At 34.7% G+C, this 25,447-nt stretch overlaps 1 protein-coding gene across 1 annotated transcript in view; it reads right to left on the bottom strand.

Moving 5' to 3' along the window:
- The window catches only part of LOC128216763 (dedicator of cytokinesis protein 4-like), a 189,359-nt gene extending 172,581 nt beyond the window's left edge, over nucleotides 1-16,778 (bottom strand). The window contains 3 exon segments of the mRNA XM_052923421.1: nucleotides 8,028-8,068; nucleotides 12,587-12,682; nucleotides 16,644-16,778. Coding sequence (XP_052779381.1) covers nucleotides 8,028-8,068; nucleotides 12,587-12,682; nucleotides 16,644-16,692 — 186 coding nt within the window. The 5' untranslated portion in view covers nucleotides 16,693-16,778.
- Nucleotides 16,779-25,447: the final 8,669 nt, after the last annotated feature.

Below are 25,447 nucleotides of genomic sequence, written 5' to 3'. Positions count from 1 at the left end.
TGTGGTTGAACAGCTTTCATTCTTGATCTTGGGGTTGAACAGCTTTCATTCTTAATCTTGGTGATGAACGGCTTTCATTCTTGATCTTGGTGTTGAACGGCTTTCATTCTTGATCTTGGAGTTGAACGGCTTTCATTCTTGGTCTTGGGGTTGAACAGCTTTCATTTTTGATCTTGGAGTTGAACAGCTTTCATTCTTGATCTTGGAGTTGAACAGCTTTCATTCTTGATCTTGGGGTTGAACAGCTTTCAATCTTAATCTTGGGGTTTTCTTTTTTGATCTTGGGGTTGAACAGCTTTCATTCTTAATCTTGGTGATGAACGGCTTTCATTCTTGATCTTGGAGTTGAACAGCTTTCATTCTTGATCTTGGGGTTGAACAGCTTTCATTCTTGATCTTGGGGTTGAACAGCTTTCATTCTTGATCTTGGGGTTGAACAGCTTTCATTCTTGATCTTGGTGTTGAACGGCTTTCATTCTTGATCTTGGGCTTGAACAGCTTTCATTCTTGATCTTGGTGTTGAACTGCTTTCATTCTTGATCTTGGGGTTGAACAGCTTTCATTCTTGATCTTGGGGTTGAACAGCTTTCATTCTTGATCTTGGTGTTGAACGGCTTTCATTCTTGATCTTGGGGTTGAACAGCTTTCATTCTTGATCTTGGGGTTGAACAGCTTTCATTCTTGATCTTGGGGTTGAACAGCTTTCATTCTTGATCTTGGTGTTGAACGGCTTTCATTCTTGATCTTGGGGTTGAACAGCTTTCATTCTTGATCTTGGTGTTGAACAGCTTTCATTCTTGATCTTGGGCTTGAACAGCTTTCATTCTTGATCTTGGGGTTGAACAGCTTTCATTCTTGATCTTGGGGTTGAACGGCTTTCATTCTTGATCTTGGTGTTGAATGGCTTTCATTCTTGATCTTGGAGTTGAACGGCTTTCATTCTTGATCTTGGGGTTGAACAGCTTTCATTCTTGATCTTGGAGTTGAACAGCTTTCATTCTTAATCTTGGAGTTGAACAGCTTTCATTCTTGAATTTGGTGTTTAACAGCTTTCATTCTTGATTTTGTAGTTGAATTTAACAGCTTTTACTCAAGTTCTTGGAGTTGAACAGCTTTCATTCTTGATCTTGGGGTTGAACAGCTTTCATTCTTGATTTTGTAGTTGAATTTAACAGCTTTTACTCAAGTTCTTGGGGTTGAACAGCATTCATTCTTGATCTTGGGGTTGAACAGCTTTCATTCTTGATCTTGGGGTTGAACGGCTTTCATTCTTGATCTTGGGGTTGAACAGCTTTCATTCTTGATCTTGGGGTTGAACGGCTTTCATTCTTGGTCTTGGTGTTGAACAGCTTTCATTCTTGATCTTGGAGTTGAACAGCTTTCATTCTTGATCTTGGGGTTGAACAGCTTTCATTCTTGATCTTGGGGTTGAACAGCTTTCATTCTTGATCTTGGAGTTGAACGACTTTCGTTCTTGATCTTGTGGTTGAACAGCTTTCATTCTTGATTTTGTAGTTGAATTTAACAGCTTTTACTCAAGTTCTTGGGGTTGAACAGCTTTCATTCTTGATCTTGGGGTTGAACAGCTTTCATTCTTGATCTTGGGGTTGAACGGCTTTCATTCTTGGTCTTGGTGTTGAACAGCTTTCATTCTTGATCTTGGAGTTGAACGGCTTTCATTCTTGATCTTGGAGTTGAACAGCTTTCATTCTTGATCTTGGAGTTGAACGGCTTTCATTCTTGATCTTGGGGTTGAACAGCTTTCATTCTTGGTCTTGGGGTTGAACAGCTTTCATTCTTGATCTTGGAGTTGAACGGCTTTCATTCTTGATCTTGGGGTTGAACGGCTTTCATTCTTGATCTTGGAGTTGAACAGCTTTCATTCTTAATCTTGGAGTTGAACAGCTTTCATTCTTGAATTTGGTGTTTAACAGCTTTCATTCTTGGTTTTGTAGTTGAATTTAACAGCTTTTACTCAAGTTCTTGGAGTTGAACAGCTTTTACTCAAGTTTTTGGAGTTTACCAGGTTTTAGTCTTGCATAAAATGGCTTTAGTGTATAGGTGTACAGGTTAGAAGAATTGGAGTTTTAATTTGCTTCACTGATATAAATCTTTAACTTATCTTTTACTGCGATTAAAATTCCTTATGTTCCAAGTCTTTCCTCTCATTTCTAATACTTTTTAAATAGACATGTAAATTAATCAGCTCTGCACAATGACTATTTTTCAGATGTCATCCATAAATGACCTGTTAGATGACAGTGATACAACAATCTACAATAAACCTGAACGACTGTCCGTTAAGGCTGGGGATGAGGCTAAAATGTTACTGACTCTTGCTGTCTGTAACATGCATCACTGTATACTTACCAACTACACAACCAATTGAAGTTCAAGAATTCCATCACAAGCATGGCCTTGCATTAAAGGATGTGGTCAGGACATGTTACAATGGATGTCACATAGTGGTGACTCACAACACCAATATGCTCCTGGCATCTAGGATAAAGAACCTTGGGAACATGAGGATCTGGGACAGTCACTTGTCAACCCATTCTCTGTTGAAGTGGTGCCTCTTCAAGCAGCACTTACCTCCCTTTTTTTATTTATTTTGAAAATGATAATGTTCATGCATGTGATATTACTCAACTGGTTCACGCTTATAATTAGTCTGTCTGCCTATCGCGAGTGATATTTACATGCATATATCCTTACCTTAGTGCAAGATCTCTATATCTGCTTCTACTTCCTTTTACAGTTAATGAGTTATTGCACTAAGGTGATGATATATACTCAGTGTTTAGAAAAAATTGGGAATTAATTTTGTTATATTGATTCAATGATTCAAAAAATAACATGACCTCTTCTGTTTAAAAAACTAGGGGTTCCATTCTAAACATTATTCAAATGAAATACAACATGACAGAGTATTCATTAAATATCAGCATGCAAAGTTTTATGCTTTGTTGAAAAAAAATAACTCAGTCATCAGATATGGATAAAGTTCATGTTGAGATACTGGAAGCACATCATTTTCTTTTGGCCAGCTTCTATGTTGCTTCCTAGGGGAAGATGCGGTATAAGGCAATGAATTTTGAAATGTTTGCTTCAGGAAGAAAACATGCACCATCAAAGTCTTCAGGGGAGGAACTAGCAATTATTGTGATAATGGAGGAAGTTCATATTCGAGCTAACGTTTCACTTCGTCATCTTCAACATGTACAAGTGGTAGATGCCTTGTCAATGACCCACAAGTCAAACTTGAAAGTAATTTCATTTAGGTATAATGCCATTCATTTTAACATAAAATATATCATAATAATGATTTGGAGTATACCATACAAATTTTTGTGACATTAGTTGAACTTGTTATCGTTCGAGATCACTTTGCGCAATACTGCGAAATCAATGTACCAGTGAAGTTCATTCCAGTTCAATACCGTTCCCATGAGTATTTTATTTGCCCTTTCCATTGGCTTGAATCAATATGCAATTCTGTCACCTTAACGCTAATTGAGCATGTAGTGGCTATCATTGCCTATGTGTCCTATGCAATTCCAAATCCTCCTATGCAATTCCGTCATCTTAACGCTAATTGAGCATGTAGTGGCTATCATTGCCTATGTGTCCTATGCAATTCCAAATCCTCCTATGCAATTCCGTCATCTTAACGCTCAATGAGCATGTAGTGGCTATCATTGCCTATGTGTCCTATGCAATTCCATTACTTCCCAGCAGTCAAGGTAACACTCGCATTGTCATCACAACAGAATCAATTCCGCAAATCTGTTCTTTCACTTAATCAATTTCTTTTTCCATCATACTTTAAATACATGCATCTCTTGTTCATCTAGAATTGTTTGTGTGTGCATGTTACTTAGACAACTACTTAGCAATTTCAGCACACATAAAATAAAAGTTTCTATTTAATAGGTAAAAAAAATTTGATGTAATCACTTCTTAATTCTGTCATGCAAATAGTATGCAATGCATATTAATGACTATGAAATCCATGTATGTGGTGCATGTACTTCCAGAAAACTGAAGCCTTCAGGAGGTCAACACCACCATTAATTTTGCGGTATTGCATGATGTACTCAGCTTTGATGTACTCAGCTGTGCCGTAACATGCCTTCATGCCACTATCCCCAAAAACATTCAGAAGTTCTTAATGGACCATTGCCCTTTTGCCATGGCAATCATGAGGGGAGGAGCACACAAACGGTCAGTTGTGCTGAATATGAGATGTACCACAAATTGACCTTTAACTTTTTGGATGCTCTGTTCATTTCATCAGCCAATTTCAATGTATATTTACTGAATAATGACAAACAATCCAAGTCTTCATTAACGATGCTTAGCTCTTACTCATTCGTATACCACAACTAAACATGCTTGCAATTACACTGTGCCGTCTATCATAATATAGCAATGCTGCAATGACCCATAAAAATAAAATGTTCTGTATCACTGATTTAAGTTTGTCATTTTTATCTACCAGACCTAACTCTTACACATATCCAGACCATTACTAAAACTCATGCATCCATTAAACTGCCATTCCATGATAACAATACAATATATATACAGTTCATTTCCATTTTATGTCAAACTGAAAAATAGATATAATTCAGCAAAAAAAAGTATGTGTTCCAATATAATTTGTCAAACAAAATTGTCACTAGTGTCTTCCTTGCAATTGAAAATAAAACCATAAAATTTACCGCCATCAACTCTAAACATTTACATTACATTAAAACATTCCAGCCTTAGATATAGATTTAGCATTTCATTCAATATTTGTTGACATATCAAATGCATTCAACTTTAAATTGGTTTGTTACATTATTTCTTGACTGTCTTCTTCAGTCCATGAACTATTAAATTAAATTAAAAAGCGGTAGTTTGGGTTCAAAAGCAGTAGAAATTCTAATTCCTTTAATTTTCAGTCAAAAACAATGATGAAAACAAAGTAAACAAAAACTTGATATTTGTTACTATTTTTAGATTTTTGGAAAATACGCATAAAATATGTCATGGTTAAGAGACTTGTCAAATGTCAGTGTTTTATTGAGAAACAGAAGGAATATTGTAACCTCTGACTTGTAAAAAGAAGTTTATATTCAGAAGAGCTGCTAAAAATCAAATCAGATTGCCAAAACAGGTCGGAGTGTAAGTGCAGAGACTGCAGAATTGCATATGTCAATTTTCCCGCCAAAATGTCGTAAAATTTTATACACTGTAGATAATTAATAACACCTTGGAAATGTTGTTTTCTTTTTTGTTTTGACAGTTCTATAATGTCTTTTGTACCATACTGGCAACTTAGCAATGATCTCGGCCGAAGTGTAAAGTGATTTGACACGTTGTTAATTGCACCATGTTCTTAGAAGTGACAGATTAATATGGTATTTTAGCATGGTTGATAGAATTTTGAGGTTTTTAAATGAAAATTTAAGGCCAACTTAATAGAATTTTGAGTTTTTTTAAGAGCTTTAAATAACGGTAGATTTCAACAGGAAAGCGGTATGTAGCTTTGTTGATTTGGTATGTAAAAAATGTTTTCACCTGCATCATAACTACCACATTCTCATTCTTAAGATGGATAATTTATTCCATATGTTTTTCACAGACATTTTATGCTTAAATATTTCCACGTATCTAAGTTTAATAAATTAAAGTCAGGTGTGTAAGATTCAATATCTCGACATTGCATTTCTTACAGAACTGCAATATATTACTTTATGTTAATGTTTTCCTCGTTTTAACAATCGTGCTGGCAGCTTTTGCTTTTATCAGGTGTGCAAGTTTAATCATAAACACTGATAACACATTGTAACTAAATGTTTCATTCATACATTTATACATGTTCTTTCAGTGTATATGTTGATAATGTTAATACATATTACATGTGCATATACACATGTGTTTATTGCCAACCTCATCAAAACATGCGTAGTTTGCTCACATACATATTTCCAACACAGACAATTACTGAATGTATTACTACTTAACATTGATTTTGATATGTAAACAAAACATTCTACTACTCGTTTGTAAAAAAACGCTTTTCATTTGCTATGTTATTCATTTCCATGTCCTGTCTGCATACAGATGTCATTTTTATATCAATTTTTCAACATTAACATGATATTCATTTCCATCGTGAAATTTATCCCTTGGAAACAATATTTACATCTTGTAGAATTAATGCCTGGATGTATTTAAAAAAGATGCATTAAAATATGCAATGACATACATTTCCTATCAACTCGTGTATCTACATTTCCTTTTCATCTACTTTGAAATAACAAACTTCCAAACCCTAAAAGGTTCAAAATATTCTACATACATTTCTTTTATCTTACACTGTATTTATGTTCTATGTGTATATATCTTGCCATATAAAATTGGCGCCGTCAACTCGTTCGCTGTTGTGAAACATATGAATCGCACCTCTCAACTTCGCAAGTGTGCTCCTATCAATTTGTTCCTAAAATTCCTGACAACATTTACGAAATTGCTTAGTTCGTAATTAACATATGGACTTTCTCTCGGGGCCACCGTTCCTCAGCGCTTTCAGCGCTTTGATTAAAATGGTATTCAAACAATGGGTTAGACACATGCTATTATAAAAGTGAAGGCATGGTTTATGAATTATAATTAAAGTCCTTTAGATATCTTAATAATATTTTAACAATCTGTTAACTAATAGTATAACGTGTAGGGTATTTCCCCAGGATACACGTGAACATTTGTAGCCCTGGACATACATAAATTATAAAATATAAATGTGAATTACATTTATTTTATTTACAAGGCAAGTGCAATTGTATACAAGATAATGTATTATTGGTTTCGCTAACATTCGCCAGATCTGTATGGAGTTCAACCAGATATTCCACGAACACTGATACATAATGTTTTAGGGAGCTCACCGTTCCATGTATGTGTACAACAAATATACTTACTACATCTCGTTTTCAACATCATTGACATTTATAATTAAGTTACAAAAATAGAGGGCACAAGAGCACCAAATGAAAAACTTTTTTATATTTATTAATAGGTATATATATGTGAAATTTCTGGTGTTTGATATTATTAGATATTATTAATATCAATTATAGGTAACCGTGGATTCAAATATGTCATAACCTGCTTCCAACTCTCTTTTTCGAAATGGTTAAGGCATCTATGTTTTATACTGTATACAGTTTTTATACTTATCAACAATTTCTTAACATTTTTCTCAAATGGAGAGATTGTTTACTTTTTGGCTCCATATTTATGAATAAAATCAGTCATGTATCCAGATGTACTGCAAAATTGATACCATTTGACTGTGCCTTTTTTAAGGTTGAATGCTCTGATAAACACAATCCAGTGTAAATCTCGGATTTGCAAATCTTTTAGAAAAAACGCAGTGCGAATAATTCAAGATTACGATTTACACATGAATAATTCAAGAGTTTACAAATGCCGGATTACGCCAGAGTTAATTTGCTGGTAGAAAAACTAGCCATAATTCTCTTGATCATTGTTATTTTTGCATAAACCAGCCACATTCCATGTGGCAATGTATGACAGATTACTGACTAAATACGACCGGATAGCTGGGGAAATGGGCCATGTTTTTACATTCCAGGTAGCCCCGCAGTGCCGGGTGAATACGGTGGTTTTGTCTACGCGCCAAAAATAGTGGGGAATGGGCCTTATCCAGGGTCACTGGGGTGCGGGGGCATTTGGCGGGGATTTTACCAGCAGACTGTCTCCGCAGGGCGGGGACTTTGTCTGGGCTTGGCTGGACCAAAAGAAAAAGTCCCCGCTATTCCTCCGACCCTGGGGGGGCCGTGGTTACAACTGACTGGTGTATTGACCAGTTATGGGTGAAGTTTTTGTTGCTATCCCTAAAAAAGCCAGTCACTTGAGTAGTATTAATGGAATGTGTATCAAAGACGCCATGGATAGAGTTATGTAAAACATTTTGTTAAATTGGCCTTTAAGAAGTGTTTATTTGTACTTACCAATTTATCCTTGTTTCTATATGTGGTCCCTCTGAACCATGCTGATAAAAAAGATAAACAGATTAAAATTCAACAAACCAGTTCTGACATCTGATATACACATGTATATCTTCCTTCTTTACTAGTGGTAATGTCTAATAGTTTTTCTTTCTTAATCCATCTATACATAGTTTTCCTTCTTATGTTTTATACTTTGTGGCACTATTTGAGCCTTACTAACACGAAGTTGTTGAAAACATATACAAATGAAATAAAACTAACACTAAGCTTTCTAGGACATTTTATACACCTAAATGAATGTTTAAGCATTATTTATTCGTAAAGAGTTTCTGTTGCAAATGGAATTTGGTCTGATTGCAGATTCACTGGGCATACTGATATAATGCTGCCTTCCTTCTTCTACAAATCAGTCAATTGTTTTAAACAATAAAATTCCCTGAGATCATACACACACAATAATGCATGGGTGAGTGAGGTTGGGAGATAATGGATCTGAATACACTGAAAGCCATCAACAAGTCACCCGACAACATATTACTAATAACATTGAGAGCATATGGTAAGCCATTACAAATTCTCCTTATGCTATACTGCTTATGACATAAAAAGCATTAGCCATTACCGTAAATGACTGGGTATTAGATGCACTTTTTTCCCTCAGATTTTGATGCAAAAAAATGCCTGCGTATAATACCCAGTAACAATTTTTTGAACTTTTTTTCTGAGGTCAATTTCAAGCCGAGAGTTTGTTTACATTTATGTAGAAAGGGATGTTACTCGCGTCATATTGATCGAGTATATACGGGTTAAAACGGCAGTTGAAGATGGGGATACGGTATATCGTAAGACGTTTATAATTTCAACAAAAATATTTTTCGATTAAAGTTACCATAAATCACCTAAGAGTTCGGACACTCTAAATATTTGGACACCCATAATTATTTCCCAAAATAATTTATTGTGCGTGCCTAATTTTCGGACACCCAAAGGACATCAATCATAACTTTCATAGTTACAAAGTTTCACAGACGAAGATTATTGATTTTTATCTTTTCAATGCCTGGCTAGATTACCTAACCGTATACACCACTGTGACAATTTATTTAGTTACTACCCATCCTAAACGATTTATTGCCTGTTGAAAAGGAAGTGTGATATATTTATTTGAGGATTAAACAAACAACAAGGGTGATCAAGGGATTAAGAAAACATCGACATGACATGTTTGTAAAACAATCTGCCAATAAACTTTCAAACTTGTACCACACTTATAGACTATATGAAGCAATAATCGTACAGTTATACATTAATCCTGCATAGCAATGTCCATGCTCTCCACGAGATCCTCGTGGGTATAACTGTTAGTTATGTGACGTCACACAGTGTGACTGTTTGATCTGAAGCCGATAGAATGTGTTTATTCAGTTCAGTGCATGTATAAAATGGTGTTTTAATTAACTTGATGAAGGATTTACACTTATAGGCGTAATAAATAAGTTTATGACCATTGATGACTACGGATAAATTAATAAGTGGTAAAAAGCAAACATGAAGAAAAAAAGCAGGTTAAACAAACATGTAAATAAAATGTAAAAATGATAATTTTCTATGTGTTCGGAGAGCGAAAAAAATAATTAATTTATGGTGTCCGAACTCTTGTGAATTACGGTATTCAATATTATTTTGAATAATAAATTGAATTAAACAATAATCAAACTTACATATAAAAAAGCAAAGTTGGGCACTGTCAAAATATTTTTTTGCATAACATAACTTTTCGTTCTCGACAGTATGGTTTTAAAGATAACCATCGCCATTTTCACGAAAAAAAATTTTTTTGGTCACTGTCAACAAACATGGTGGCTGAAAATGCCGGACGATTTTGACATTTTTTCTATGCGTCTTTTAACCAATAACAGATTAAAAGTTTTTTTCTCGGACTTTTCACAGATTTTTTCCCTGCGTCTAATACCCCCTATCATCTTATACCCAGTCATTTACGGTATTTTCTCCTAAACAAAACTGCTTATAACAGTAAGAGAATAACCTTTACTATTTCTTTCAACACCAAAGAGTTAATAATATTAAGGGCCTGCAGCGATGCAAAAGGCCATTGAATGACCAAATTTTAAAATGTTTAAAAACTCAATTTTTATTTAGTTTTGAGGTTCAGTGTTTAACAAGCAATTCATTTATCCGTTGTAACATGAAAAGCTGTAATTAGGAGTTGACCAATTCTTACAAAAGAATATTTTATCAGATTTCCAATCATAAGGCATTTACGTTTTTCCAGAAATGTCTTTAGGCCACACCAAATTGATCTTTAGTTCCTCGGATTTTTGCCAAAAAAAAATGGAGCGAGCGAGCGAAATAAAAATAAAAATAAATTTATTTTTTTTATCATTTTTCATTAAATATGAAGCGAGCGCAAGCGAAAAACATATTAAAAATGGACAAATTACACTTCAACCTATATTTAAACTCAAAATATCTGGTTCACAGGTAAAAAAATTGGAGCGATCGCATGAAAAAAATAAAAATATTTTTTTTACATTTTCAAAAAAACAGGTGCGGCGAATCCGAGGAACGAAAGATCAATTTGGTGTGGCCTTATACAAAAAGAATATGTTTATGAGTCAAATTTATCAGAACTGCCCAATCAACAATTTGTCTTGGGGCTTTGTGTTAATTGCAGCTATTTTATCTGTGCCAGATTACACTAAAGCGTCATGTTTTCATAACAGTATTTATACTATCAAATATTATGAACGATGCATGTACAATTATCTGTTGTTGTTGTTTTTTAAGACAACTATTTACTTGCTGAAAAAAACTAATACCACAAATATCCTACATTTCCTCTCCAAAGTATTTTACTTCAAAATGTTAAGACAAATTGTTTAACTAACTTTACCCATGTCACTCAGAACCGGCAAATACAATTATGAAGCTTTATTTCAGTTGTACATGTTAACATTATTATATTGCGTAATAATTTCACTTCGATACCATCTTGTTTACCGATGCATTATTAAACTCTTGTCTGTTGTAACAAATGTTACTATGGCAAATAAAGGTAATTGTTGTTGTTGTTTAAGATATACGCATTTTTGTAACCCGTAAATAAGTTCCATCCACTATTTTTCATTATTTTCCTGAATAACTATCTTATTTGACAAGATATCATCAACAACTCTCAAGACATTGTTGAAAAGGTAAAAAAATAAAACATGGAATTTTTTTAACGTTTTAGTTTTTGACCTTTCCCACCCACTTTTGCATTGTTGCCGGCCATTAAGAGCATAAACATTTACAAATACTTCTTACACCATGCTGCTTATGACATTGAGAGCATATACCATCACCAGTTCTTTCTATACTAAATTGTATATAGCATTAAGAGCATAAACCTTTACCCGGAGTCCTCCCTAAACCCTACTGAATATATAATGAAAGCCTACAACAGGATGCGACATTAATTTTTTATCAGGTGACCAGCAGGATCACCTACTTCTAAAAATTGGTGACCCGTAAAAAAAACAAGGTGTTCGGTAAAATTTTGCAATAAAAAACAATTAAATAATCTATTGTTTAAAAATAAACTAAGAATCATTCATTCTATAGTCTTTTTTAAGCCTTTCCTCACCAAGCTTTTATTTCTATGTAGGAAATGGCCCTGGAGCACCGCTTACAAATCGCCAAATCGCGAGGGTTTAATGACATAATTCACATCACAAATATGTTAGGAAATATTCTCGTTCATACTGAAATTCGACTAACAGAACCTGTCTGTTATTTTGTTTCCACTTTATTTAAAATAATATCATTATTCATAAAATCAAGGGCTGACAATAATCTTAAATATCTGATAATGACGTTGTTTTTAAAGGAGACTAGCTTCTCTGTATGTACTTTATTAACCAAACACTGCAGAGAACGCTCTGACAGCCAGAACCATAAAATGACGTCACACCAGGCAGTGAGCGTCTGCTTTATACATTAAGAGATTGTTTATTTATCGATAAATTTCTGTTATTTATTTTTTATTTTCATTGGACAAAAAATTAAAATATATATGATATTACCACAGTGGTGGATCTTTACCAGTTCTTCCAATACAATACTGCTTATGACATTGAGAGCTTAAAAATTGACCAGTCCTACACCATACTGCTTATGACATTGAGAGCTTTAATCTTTACCAGTTCTTCCAACACCATACTGCTTATGACATTGAGAGCTTAAACCTTTATCAGTTCTTCCAACACCATACTGCTTATGACATTGAGAGCTTAAACCTTTACCAGTTCTTCCAACACTAAACTGCTTATGACATTGAGAGCTTTAATCTTTATCAGTTCTTCCAACACCATACTGCTTATGACATTGAGAGCTTAAACCTTTACCAGTTCTTCCAACACCATACTGCTTATGACATTGAGAGCTTAAACCTTTACCAGTTCTTCCAACACCATACTGCTTATGACATTGAGAGCTTAAACCTTTACCAGTTCTTCCAACACTAAACTGCTTATAACTTTAAGAGTTGAAACCTTTACCTGTTCTTCCTACACCATACTGCTCCAGTATGTGGACCGTCTCTCCAACACACAGAGGTAAACAGTGTCCACCACTTCCTTGGTAGTTGCAGATTGCTGAAAGTGAAACACAACAAATAGTAGTGAGTTTATGAGAAGTATTACTTTTCATAGAAAATATTTAAATGGGATAAAATAAAAAATTGATAACTATTATATTTCAGTAATGATTTCTATTTAATATAAAACATGTTAACTTGCCTGTCTCCAACAGTTCCTTGAAAGAAACTTACCTAAAATATATGGTGGAAATGCACCATTTTCAAAATTTCTATTGACTTCATAGCCTTGGCATGACTGTTTAAGTCATCTTAGTGTTTGCTAATGAAAACATTGCTAGGAGACAGCCATTCATGCTTGATATAGCTCTTGGCATGGGCTGTGAGACAGCCATTAATGCTTGAAATAGCCCTTGGCATGGGCTATGAGACAGCCATTCATGCTTGATAAAGCCCTTGGCATGGGCTATGAGACAGCCATTCATGCTTGATAAAGCCCTTGGCATTGGCTACGAGACAGCCATTCATGCTTGATATAGCCTTTGGTATGGGCTATTGGGTAGCCATTCATGCTTGACAGAGCTCTTGGCATGGGCTATGAGACAGCCATTTATGCTTGACAGAGCTCTTGGCATGGGCTATGAGACAGCCATTTATGCTTGACAGAGCTCTTGGCATGGGCTATGAGACAGCCATTCATGCTTGATGAAGCCCTTGGCATGGGCTATGAGACAGCCATTCATGCTTGACAGAGCTCTTGGCATGGGCTATGAGACAGCCATTCATGCTTGATGAAGCCCTTAGCATGGGCTATGAGACAGCCATTCATGCTTGACAGAGCTCTTGGCATGGGCTATGAGACAGCCATTTATGCTTGACAGAGCTCTTGGCATGGGCTATGAGACAGCCATTTATGCTTGACAGAGCTCTTGGCATGGGCTATGAGACAGCCATTTATGCTTGACAGAGCTCTTGGCATGGGCTATGAGACAGCCATTTATGCTTGACAGAGCTCTTGGCATGGGCTATGAGACAGCCATTTATGCTTGATGAAGCCCTTGGCATGGGCTACGTCAGACAGCCATTCATTTACTTATAGATGGTGATCTTAAATAAAAAGTATTCCAGTCATGGGGTGACTGTTCTTTTAAGGTTAGCAATTTTAGCAACATTTTTGTTGTTTTGTTTTGGTTATACAATATTAGTGGCCAAGTGCCACTTAGGATTAAATAATTAGAGAAAATAAGAGATTATATAACTATGATCACTGACTCAACATATGCTAATGAGGTAGATAAGTGGGCGGAGCATAGCGCTTTGCAAACAGTACCTGAGCACTTGTCGGATTATACTTGAGGAACAACTAAAGAAATACTGAACATTTTCAAATAAAATTTCACATGAAGAATATAAAGCTCCTGTTTTTTAAATAAAAGTGATGCAAGAATTTTAAAATTAAATGGCGTTTAGCGAAAAATTGCAGGTTTAATGTGTCAATACTAATTGTCTTATTACCATTTAGCTTTTAAGAGAGAACATTTATGAAAGTAACATGGTCAGCATGGTTATTTTGTTTAAGAATTTTTTTTTTAAAGAATGAAAATTATTAGTATATAGAGCAACATAGAATTAAAGAAAGACATGTGATATATGCTAATATGGAAATGACGATGAATGTGCTCAATTTAGATAATATATTTTTGGCTTTAATATTGCATTTAGTTATTGCGATAAATGCATGTTTTTATCATTCTGGCCTAAATTTCTTGACACATTGCAAAAGTATATATTTCAAATGGTTTATTATAATTATCATAAATTATATTTCATATTCACTTGGTCTTAAACCTCTAACTGAAGTAAATATAACACAAATTATAGAAAATATAAATATAGTGAGCTTAGCTTAATCATGTTAAAAGGAATATCAATATGTTTTAAGCTTTCTTGTTCATTTCTAGGCAAAATTAGATTTGTCAATTTTAGTTTTTCACCATTTAAGAATGGGGCGGGGGCTTTTCAGATAGGGAATAAATGTGTCATTTAACTGAAAGTTTTTCTCCCTGTACATGTATATAAATCAGGTTACAGATACAAAGACTGTCTAGTGAGTAGCCAATGATGGTTTTTTTATTAGTGTAAATTGTGAGCCAAACAGGGTCAACAGATCCCTTCATTATTAAGAATGCACATCCGCCGCCTACAAACGGACCATTACATTACTTTCACCTAATTTGCATATTACCAACCAAGTTAACATCCGTTATGAACGTACTTCCGTTTATAACGGAATGTTATTATGAATGCACATCCGGACCTTCACACTATGAACGCACATACACCGCCTACAGCGGACCGCTACATTATTATGAACGCACATCCGCCGCCTACAAGCGGACCGTTACATTACTTTCACCTCCGAGAAGACTCATACGGAGTCTTGGCCTGGGAAATTTGTGGGTAAGGCAACTCCGTTCCGGCAGTTGTCAACATCCCACCGCTGCCACCATTTGTAACGTGCGCCGTCAAACAAACACCAACAGATCCCTTCAGAGAAAATCATGCTCGACCCTGAAGGGGTCCACTAGTCTTTATATACACTAAATTCTCTATTCACACAGAGCCCGGGCTTTGCTAATTTGCATATTACCAACCAAGCTAACATCCGTTATGAACGTACTTCCGTTTATAACGGAATGTTATTATGAACGCACATCCACCGCCTACAGCGGACCGCTACATTATTATGAACGCACATCCGCCGCCTACAAGAGGACCGTTACATTAGATCCCTATTTATAGACATGAAAAAGTCTTTCATTAACCTATACCAGTTATATGGATGTGTTAAATTGGCTTTAGGGTTTGAAATGATTTCGGTATATGAAGTCAGAGGTGTTGAATTGTCGAGGGGATAATATGATTCAGGTTGAAATGTCCTCATTCCCCATAGCTACAATAAAGAGCGATTAAGGATACATTATTACAGGGATTATTTTGACATTTCTTATAAATGTATCCCTGTAACGCTACAACACAACGGGTGAAAGAATGTATATAGTAATATCATGCATCAATGTTGAATAATAATGACAACATTGATCAATATATACCGGACAGTGATCTAACCCAGATTGAATTCGTCATTCGAGTTGTTATTTTCGCATAAATATATTCTGGGTCACGAATATCATTTTATACATGTACACAACCTGTCAGATTTGTCCCAGATTTACAGATATTGGGATACTTAATAAACAATCAACACATGTAAGTGGTTTATAACATATATGAACATGTTTTTTGACAGAATGACATATATAAATATGTGTTTATTAGTAGGCAATAATATTTTCGTAGAAATTTAAATTTATAACGGGAATGATTTCAAAATTGTGGCCGTTAGGATTCTCTGCGCAAGGACCGTTTGCTACTTCTTGCTGGGATGGTGGATGTCACAAGTCTGCCATATACTAAAAAAAAAACGTTGACGGCTGTTTGACTATCATTCCCCATCCCGTCTCCATGGCCTAGACGTTAAGTGTCCGCCTACGGAGCGGGAGGTCATGGGTTCGATCCCTGGCCGTGTCACACCAAAAAGATGTTAAAAGTTGGTACAAGTAGCTCCCTTGCCTGGCGCTTGGTATTTAAAGAGTAGTGCTTGGAAATGTGGTGTACTCGGTACTGGTTTAACCCAGGAAAGTTGTATCCTGTGCATTGGTGCTTTACACTGAGCACGTAAAAGAACCAAGGGTTCTCTTCGGAAAAAGAGCTAGGGTGTAGCAAACGGACTTCCTTGTATCCCAACACTGTCTCTTCAGCGTGCTGTCCCTTCAGCAAAAACAAAGGACCCCGTTGGAAATAAGTGCTTGCACTTTCACGGGTTATCCTTGAACATAAGATCTAAATAAATACATACAATGATACATACATACAAACTGGTAAATGAGCAAAGGGGAGTCTAATAAGCTTGAACTAGCAAGACGTTTTTAAGAATAATCTAAAATGACATTACGTACCGACACCATATTTATTCGTTGAAGGAATCCAGTGGTAATTTTCCACCATTGTCAGTAAATTTAAATTTTACTGAGACATTATTCAGTCAAGTTATTTTTACTTCCTGATTGAAACCTCAGTCAGATTTGTTTCGGTTATGCACCACTATGTTTTAGGGTATGACTAAAATACGAAAATATGCTATTTTCGAGAAAATATGGTTATTTTCGCGAAAATAGGATTTTTGACTAAAATACGAAAATAAGGTTATTTTGGATGAAATGAAGTTATTTTTGCGAAAATAAGATTTTGATCTATATCTGAAAATAGGGTTAGTTTTGGCGTAAATGGCAATTTTGACAAAATTATAGTTAGTTTTTGGCTAAAATAAAGTTATTTTGGCGAAAATAATATCTTGATAAAAAATCTGAAAATAGGGTTATTTTTGCGAAAATAACATTTTACACAAAAATATAGTTCGTTTTTGGCGAAAATGAGATTTTGATAAAAATCTGAAAATAGGGTAAGTTTTGGCGAAAATAACGTATTTGACAAAAATATAGTTCGTTTTTGGCTAAGTTATTTTGGCGAAAATAAGATTTTGATAAAAATCTGAAAATATATATAGGGGGACTTTTGGCTATTAAAATAAAGTTATTTTCGCGAAAATAACATTTTCGACAAAAATATAGTTAGTTTTGGGAGAAAAATAAAGTTTTTTGGCGAAAATGAAATTTTGATAAAACACTTAAAATGTGGTTAGTTTTTGGTGAAAATAAAGTTAATAACCGAGAAAATAACCTTTCTTACAAAAATATAGTTAGTTTTTGGCGAATTTTTTTTTTATAATAATCTGAAAATAACGATTATTTTGGGCTAAAATAAAATTATTTTCGCGAAAATAACATTTAAAGAAATATATATACATAGTACGTTTTTGGCGAAAATAAAGTTATTTTGGCTTGGCGAAAATGAGATTTTGATAAAAAAAAATTAGTCATACTGGGTGAGTACCTAAATCGGAAAACTTTCGGCACTATTTTTGAAATATTTTTAGTTAAACCTGCACCACTACTACATTTTTTCCATCAGCATACTAGGATTCAAGACCAATTGGTTGATATAAATGGCATTTTTCAAGAAACTACCAATCTGTATGAAAAGTACTTTATTCACCTCACAGTCTAGGACTGCCATTTTTGTCATCGGAGTAACTAAATATGGAACAGTTTTAATTCGTATTTACTTTTATGTATTCTTTTAAAATTATTGCTCCATGATTTGTTTAAGTAAATTAATAATTTATGTTATTTCCAGCTTGTTTTTTTGGTCATTTTTGTCAGTAAAATTTGATGATGTCAGTAAAATACCGGCTGTACCAGTATGCTGTGATTGTGGCAAGCATGGAGTCTTCCCCCGCATGCCATATATTCGACATTTGAACATGAAAAACCTTAAATGATAGCAGTATTTGAAATCCTTACCGGAGAATCGTGTGTTTGAAGTTTGCCCATCCGCTATTGATCAAATTTTATTAGAAGATAAATCTCTTTAATCTGTTGTATAATCTTGTTTTATTCGTGAATAACCAATACAAGATATGAAAACTGTTGTTTATGAGCAATTGATATAAGAGTATTTTTAATGGTTCCTGTATTATATTATTATTATTGTAGAATTCGTTGAAAAGTGAAAAACATATATTGCTTTAGATATTTAATAAATTGTGACGTGTGATTTGGATTATAATATTACGTGGATTTGTGTTTAGTTAGTTCAAGTACTTGTGTTCATTTATAGACAGTTTAGTTTTTGTGAGTTTAACCTTTGACTTTAATTTTTAAACATTTTCATTATGGCTTTAATAGTTGGACATTCTCAGACAAAATACTTAAATTAGGTGGTTTAACTCAGTACCCAGTGTTCTCTTACTCTGCATTTACCGTGCGCGACTTCCAGTAGAAAAAAGTCTAGAGTTCTATGAGTTGGTGCCACACAAGTCGGTAATTTATGTAGTGGAATTATATATTGTATTAGTTGACAATGGTATGCTAGATATATGACGTACTTAAAAAATGTCAGCTACTGTTTGGCTATTTTAATGTTTATTCTTAAGAATGTTTAATTTGAATTATGTCACATAATGACGGCTTTTGTAATGAATTATGAATTGAGGTATATTTACTATGATAAATTGATAATTGAATGCAAATTAAAACGAAAATGAACCTGACCGAATTGTAACTACTACAATCCTTTCCATTATAACAATCAAGCGAGAAATTGTCTCTAAAGACCTAATAAAACTGCCACGAGTCGAATTTGTGTACTGTATTTAAATTATATTAATTTGGGTACAAATAATGTTGAATTAGTGAACGATATTTTTTTCATATATGAAGTCATCAATATTTTTTTTTTACATTCATACAGCTGAGCTAAAAGACTATATGTAAATCATGTTCAAATTACTTGATAATGTTTCAAAAGATCAACTTTATGCAATCCATATCATTATAATGTATCGAAATATCATGACTCGTAGCAGTCATTTATTCCTTAATACTTCATCGAATAATGAATTGATTTCATTTGCTATAAACATTCTGGAATGTTGATGATGTATTGACATTTTATATTCAAAGGGTACGTTATGTTTACAAGTTCAAGTACTTGTACACAAAATGAATACTATTGCTCTTAAACTTAACCTGACATGTATTTCTTATCGCTGGCTGGTCAGCCATTTTCGAGCTTTGCTAACCAGGATCTTAGATGTTGTTTTATTCGGAAATAAAACATTTTCAAAGTTAATGCATATATGTTACAATAGATGGATACATTTGATCATTTGTGAAACTTAATGACATAGTGTAATTGGAAACAAGTATTTCTTAACGCTGACCAACCTGGTCAGCCTTTTTCGAAATTCAAACGCTGGTCAGCCTTTTTCGAACTTTGCTGACCAGGATCTTAGATGTTGTTTTATTCGGAAATAAAATGTTTTCAGACGATTGCACTTGTTGTCGACGCCAATGACATTGGACGTAGGTCAGCAGCCGCAATTGTACAGGACATAATTAAGACAGTTATGTCTCACCCTTCATACCGTGTGTCCACATGGAATGATCCTGCTTTAGGAAGTCCTTCATAGAAGGCGGAACCTGTTCCATGAGCAGACAGGACATCGCGTAGCGTTCGAGACAGGGTTTTTGGACCACTGGAATGCGGTCGCGGTTGAGACAAACTCCCTGATGCGCGAGCTGTCAAAGTCCATTTCTTGGCTGCAGACGATTAGTCAGTGTGAGTTCCACTCCACGTTTGGGGTCAGTCGCCGCCTCATGTCAAGGGATGGGCTTCATCTCAGCTTCGAAGGAACCGAGATGCTCGCCAACAACATCGAGACTGCAATCGATGAGTGCATGCCGTCGGCGACTCTACCTCCATCTACTGCGGTTGTTTCGGCAGCGGATCAACATCCATTTACTGTGGTTGTGTCGGCAGCGGTTCGACCTCCAACTGCGTGGCCACCGGCAGCTCCTGTGGTCGTATCTACTTCGTGGATAACAGTTCGTCCCCGCAGTGGTCGGGCCTCATCACGGAAGTTGATCAAAGGTCGGGCTCCGAGGAAGATGCTCTTCAAACGGGAAACGCACTTCCAGTCGGCACTGAAAAAGCGGGTCGAGTACGAAGGCACCAGGGACCTTCCGTCTGCACCAATATCGTCTTCGTCGGGTAGGAAGGTCATCAGTCGTTCGTCTCCGGGTCCGAAGGTCAGCAGTCTGATGTCGTCAGCCAGTAGTGTCTTTCTGCGTGATGTACTGCGTGATGTAAATGCAGTCTTAGTTCTGATTTGTGCAATGCTGAAAGTGGAAATATCACTTCTGTGTCTCTTAATTAGTGCGTGTGAAAATGTGTATAATTCTGTAGTAGGAAATGCTATTAAGTCTGGTGTTACTTGTGAAGATGTGTTCAATTCTGAAAGTGTATCCCTTAGTGCTAGTGTAAATGTGTGCAAATCTGTGTCTCTTGATATTGCCGCGGGTGGGGCAGATACTCCCATATTTTCAACGACTGGCCGATTCTTAACATACGGGGAAGCCTCTTGCATCTTAGAATCAAACTTACCTGACTGTACAACGACTGAACCTCCATACAAACCGAAGGAAGGTAGTGTATATTTATTTAGTGATTCAGGTAATGTAGATAATAAAAACGATTGGAAGGCTGATGGGTACACTTGGAAACATAACGGTCGGAAAGAATACACATTTGAGGGAAAAGTAATTGAAAAAATATTCTTTAAAATAAGAAACCAAAAAGTTTTTAGTAATGAATTTCAAAAACATACCTTTCGATATTTAGACAATGACTTTAATTGCAAAACTGTGGTAATTTATTACGGTAATTTAAGTGCCTATAAGTCCATGCCGCATGGAAATAGAACACGCAACTGTACGTAGGCCTTACAAACGAACAAAACCGTCGGTCATAGAAGGAATTAATCAAAGTGCTGAAAGCACTGACGGACTAGGGCTTCATTTAGGGGAATGTTGACAACCATGTTCTAAGCATTGAAAGAATCGGCTCACATCACAAGGGGTCACTGTTTAATGGGCTAGCTTAAACTTTAGACTAAAACTGCTTGCAAGCTGCAAAGGAAATTTGAAAAATCTAGTTAAGTGTGTGTATAGTGAGGGGGTGGGGTGGGGGGCTAAAGCGTTGAATCAGATAAAGTCATAGTTCTTTTGAATTTCTCAAAGTCGTTAAATCAGACTTGTACAAATTAATTTACGTGGTTGGCACACATACTTCTTTAATTTGATCAAATCCTTTTATATCAAAGTTCTGTTATTTGCAGTTTCAGAGAAGATTTTCAATGATGTAATCATATACTATATAGAAAACCTGTCACCTCTTTTTCAGGGGAGCTTTAAACCACAGGGCAATACTTTGAACAATCTTTGTAAAAGACATCTACATTGTACACCTATGTCAGACTTCATACACAATGCTATTAGGAAGTAGTTTTTATTTAAATAGTGAAGAATTAGTTTCTCCCTCTTAATTTGTGCTTGGTATTCAATTCATATAACATGTTACCATGAAAACTTAGTGCTGTTGATAAATATTAGGCACTGCCTTCTGTCTTATGCTATTCATATTACTGCTGCAGACTTTTGTACATAGCAAAGCAAGTTGAGTAGACTAAGATGAGATGAAAATCGTTTTTAAAGTATGAAATATTGAAATGTTTTTTAAATACTTTGACCATCAAATTTCATAACATGGTGTCAGCAGTTCATCACACTGCTAGTGAGAATGGAAAATCCAAACATAATTTTATTCTTTATTATATACCCATCATCAATCCACATGCAATACATATCACAAAATACTTAAACCCATATTCCGCTCCAGTGCAATATGGCCATATACCACTCTTGTGACGTCACGTCATAACAACTGTCAAGTATGTTGCGCAATGTTTAATTGACGTCATTAAACCAATGAGTGCATCCTTAAAATGAAATTTATTACGCAAAGATATGGCTTCTAAGTGATCTAATCAGTAATGTATAATAAAAGGGTTATTAGTACTGCGTTTTGATCCGGATATGGCGGAATGTCATATTTGATTCTGGTAGTTTTTTTGTAGATTTTGATTTTACTCGGCTTGTGCCTTGTGAAATCTGAATCTGCAAAAATCTACTTGAGTCGAATACAACCTCCTGGATCAAAACGCAGTACTTATAAGTTATAACCCTATTATGTACAAAACCTGTTACCCTGTGGACAGAGCATCTTTAACCCACAGGGCCATTGTAAGTTTGAACAATCATTGTAAAAGACAACTACATACAAGATGCTTAAGGAAGTAGTTTGGAAAAATTAAGGAATATTTTCTCTATCTTAATTTGTATGCATTAGATAACTCAATATATGCAGCAGTTGGCCATTCTTGTACTGTCCTCTGTCACTGTCCTGATAGCTCCCTATCTCAATAGATGCAAAAGGTTGTAGGTTCATGATTCTCCTGGTCCAATATGTCATACAGAAAGAAGATGTTGAATGTAGAATCAAGAAGCTTTCTTTTCAGGCACTCCAATAGTACTGTAACATTTGGAGTGCCAATAATTTGTTGGATTCCTAGGCAACAGGTATCAGGTGTTGCAGTACATTTGGCAAATACTTTTCACCCGTCCTTGTAAATCTAAAAAGCTTTCATTTCGCAAAAGTAGTTCATATAACTATATTAAGGTTGCTAAATCAGAGTTTGAATAATTCTGAAAACTAGATGTGCCTTAAATTCAGCAATTTGAACTCCAACTCATACTGTCAATTAAGCTGGTTAATCAATACAAACAGTTCTTGCGTTGGAAAATACAATGTATTAACATGTATTTTTTCTTGCCCTGACTCCATCCAAGCCTTAAATCTTATAGATCAATATGTACATGGGGCTATGTGTAATATCAATGAGAACTATAAATTATGTTCAATTTAGTGCCACTTATGATATTTCATTCCACACACAAAAACACTTACATGTTCTTTAAAACCAATATCCTATGTTATGATAAAACCATTGCCAAGTTGGTAATTTGAAAAGACAATAAATTATATCTGGTCAGGGTTTGACATAGTCTTTCTAGACAGCTGGAGTTGTTTTGCAGTTACTTTGAAAATCTTCAAAAGCTAAACTGAACAAGACTGGAGCAAAAAAACTCACAATACCAAAAGGGGTTTTAAAGACTTACGAGATCATTCTCACATCACCTATACCATTAGTTCTTATCTACAAACTTAAGTCAAAATAATCATTTATGTTTTACATAAATATTGCAATGAATAAAACATATTGCAATAAGTGCCAATAACATAGCAATCAAGTATGATCACTATAGGCCTAAACATGAGATTTCAGCATTGTCCTGATAAACAATAAATAACTTTACTTAATAATTTTCTCATTATTTACGCAAGCTGAAAAAAATGGTCTCTTTTTGAATACTTCACATAGTTCATGGCATTCTTTATTCAAACTAACATTTCGCTTATTATTTCAATATTCAATTATTTTGTAAACATTCATAAATGATGGTTAAAGTTAACATTCATGCTAATGAGTAATCATGCCTACCAAAAGCACCTGACCGACCAATCAGTATCCAATTTTGGCAGGGCTTATTGGTGGTTCATTGAAATCAACCTTGACCTCCCACAATCTGCACTGATCAACAGTAGTTAATGAATTGTTTCAATTGTTCTTATTTTCATAAACTTAGAAAACAACTGCAGTGAATAAAGTTTATTCCTCATCACTGAGAGAAAGTTTAGAAAAATGAACGAAGCCGAGTTACATCTAGTAGGATATCATATCCTACAAATGTATGCATTATTTTATATACTAGTAACCGTATTTAGTAAATGTTAAATTTTTGAAAGTCTAAAAAGTTTCATTTTTTTTGTATATCAAAGAACATTTGTGTGTATAATTTTGATGATATTTTGTGATTCATTTAATTTCATCCTTGTTTCATTTAGTGTTCAATCCCAAGCTTTCTTGTTCACATTTAAGTGCAAGAAAGGTCACTTAATTATGATCTGAATAAATTCATTATAATGTAAGGTCACATAAAGGATATATTGTGCTTTTTAAAAATAACATTTTTTCATCTCTCTAAAATTATGTCAAATGTAGTGCATTAAAATTTTATTATGAGTTTAAAGCTGCACTCCCACAGATTGAACGTTTTGACAACTTTTTTTATTTTTTGTCTTGGAACCAGCCAATTTTTGCGCAAAATCCATGGAAACCAGTTATATAAGACTGCTGACGGCAGATGGCAGATTTTTATATTAAAGTTAAAAAATTGATGTTTTAAGCATTATTCTTAGACTGTTAGTAACGGTTTAAGCCATAAAACATTAATTTTCGAACGGAAATATGAAAACTACGAGCTGATTGTTTGTCAGCAATCTGATATCATTGGTTTGAAGATGTTTACGCAAAGATTTGCTCTTTCCAAGACAAAAAAGTTGTAAAAACGGTAAATCTGTGAGAGTGCAGCTTTAAACTATGACAGGAATTATTTAAGGGAATGACTTTTTGTGATTTCTAGCATTAAAATTGTCTGAATCGCAGGAAAATTTATAAATTATGTAAGGTATTCTCACATTGGTCACACTTTTTGAACTTTGTGCTGTCTTCTTTTTGTTTGTCTCAAATTAACTTTTTGTTTGTCTCAAATTAATACAGCATTGGCTTCACTTGTTGTTTATGAAAGGGACTGTACACCAGATTGGCACCAAAAAAGTTGTTCTTTCCTGTAACGAATCTATGGACACTTTTTTAATAAAATATTTTACTCTTTGATATCGTTATGGTAAATGATTACCAAAATGAAAAAAAAAAATGCAGTGAAGTGTCGTATCCACTATGCTATGAAGACTTACTTTTACTGGGTTGAATTTGCCAGATGTATACCTAACTCGCTAATATCATGTTATAACATCAACGGCAGATCACGCATAAGGAATGAATTCTACTCGGTAGACATACCTAGTAATCTTTAGTGCAGTGCCAAAGAACCATAACTCTATTCTTGCTTATTACTGAGTTATTGCTCTTTGTTTGTGTTTTTTGCTGTCAATTTTTTCAAGACATTACCTTGCAAACTACTAGATGGAATTTATTGAAACTTCATACAATGGTAAAGCACAATGAGAGGAAGTGCAGTGCAAAATAACCATAACTCTATTCTTGCTTTTTACTGAGTTATTGCCCTTTGTTACTTTTTTTGTCCGCAGTATAACTTGA

This window comes from Mya arenaria, chromosome 14 (genome assembly GCF_026914265.1).
Source record: "Mya arenaria isolate MELC-2E11 chromosome 14, ASM2691426v1".
NCBI classification, from domain to species: Eukaryota; Metazoa; Mollusca; class Bivalvia; order Myida; family Myidae; genus Mya; species Mya arenaria.
This window is presented reverse-complemented; position numbering and strand designations above follow the sequence as displayed.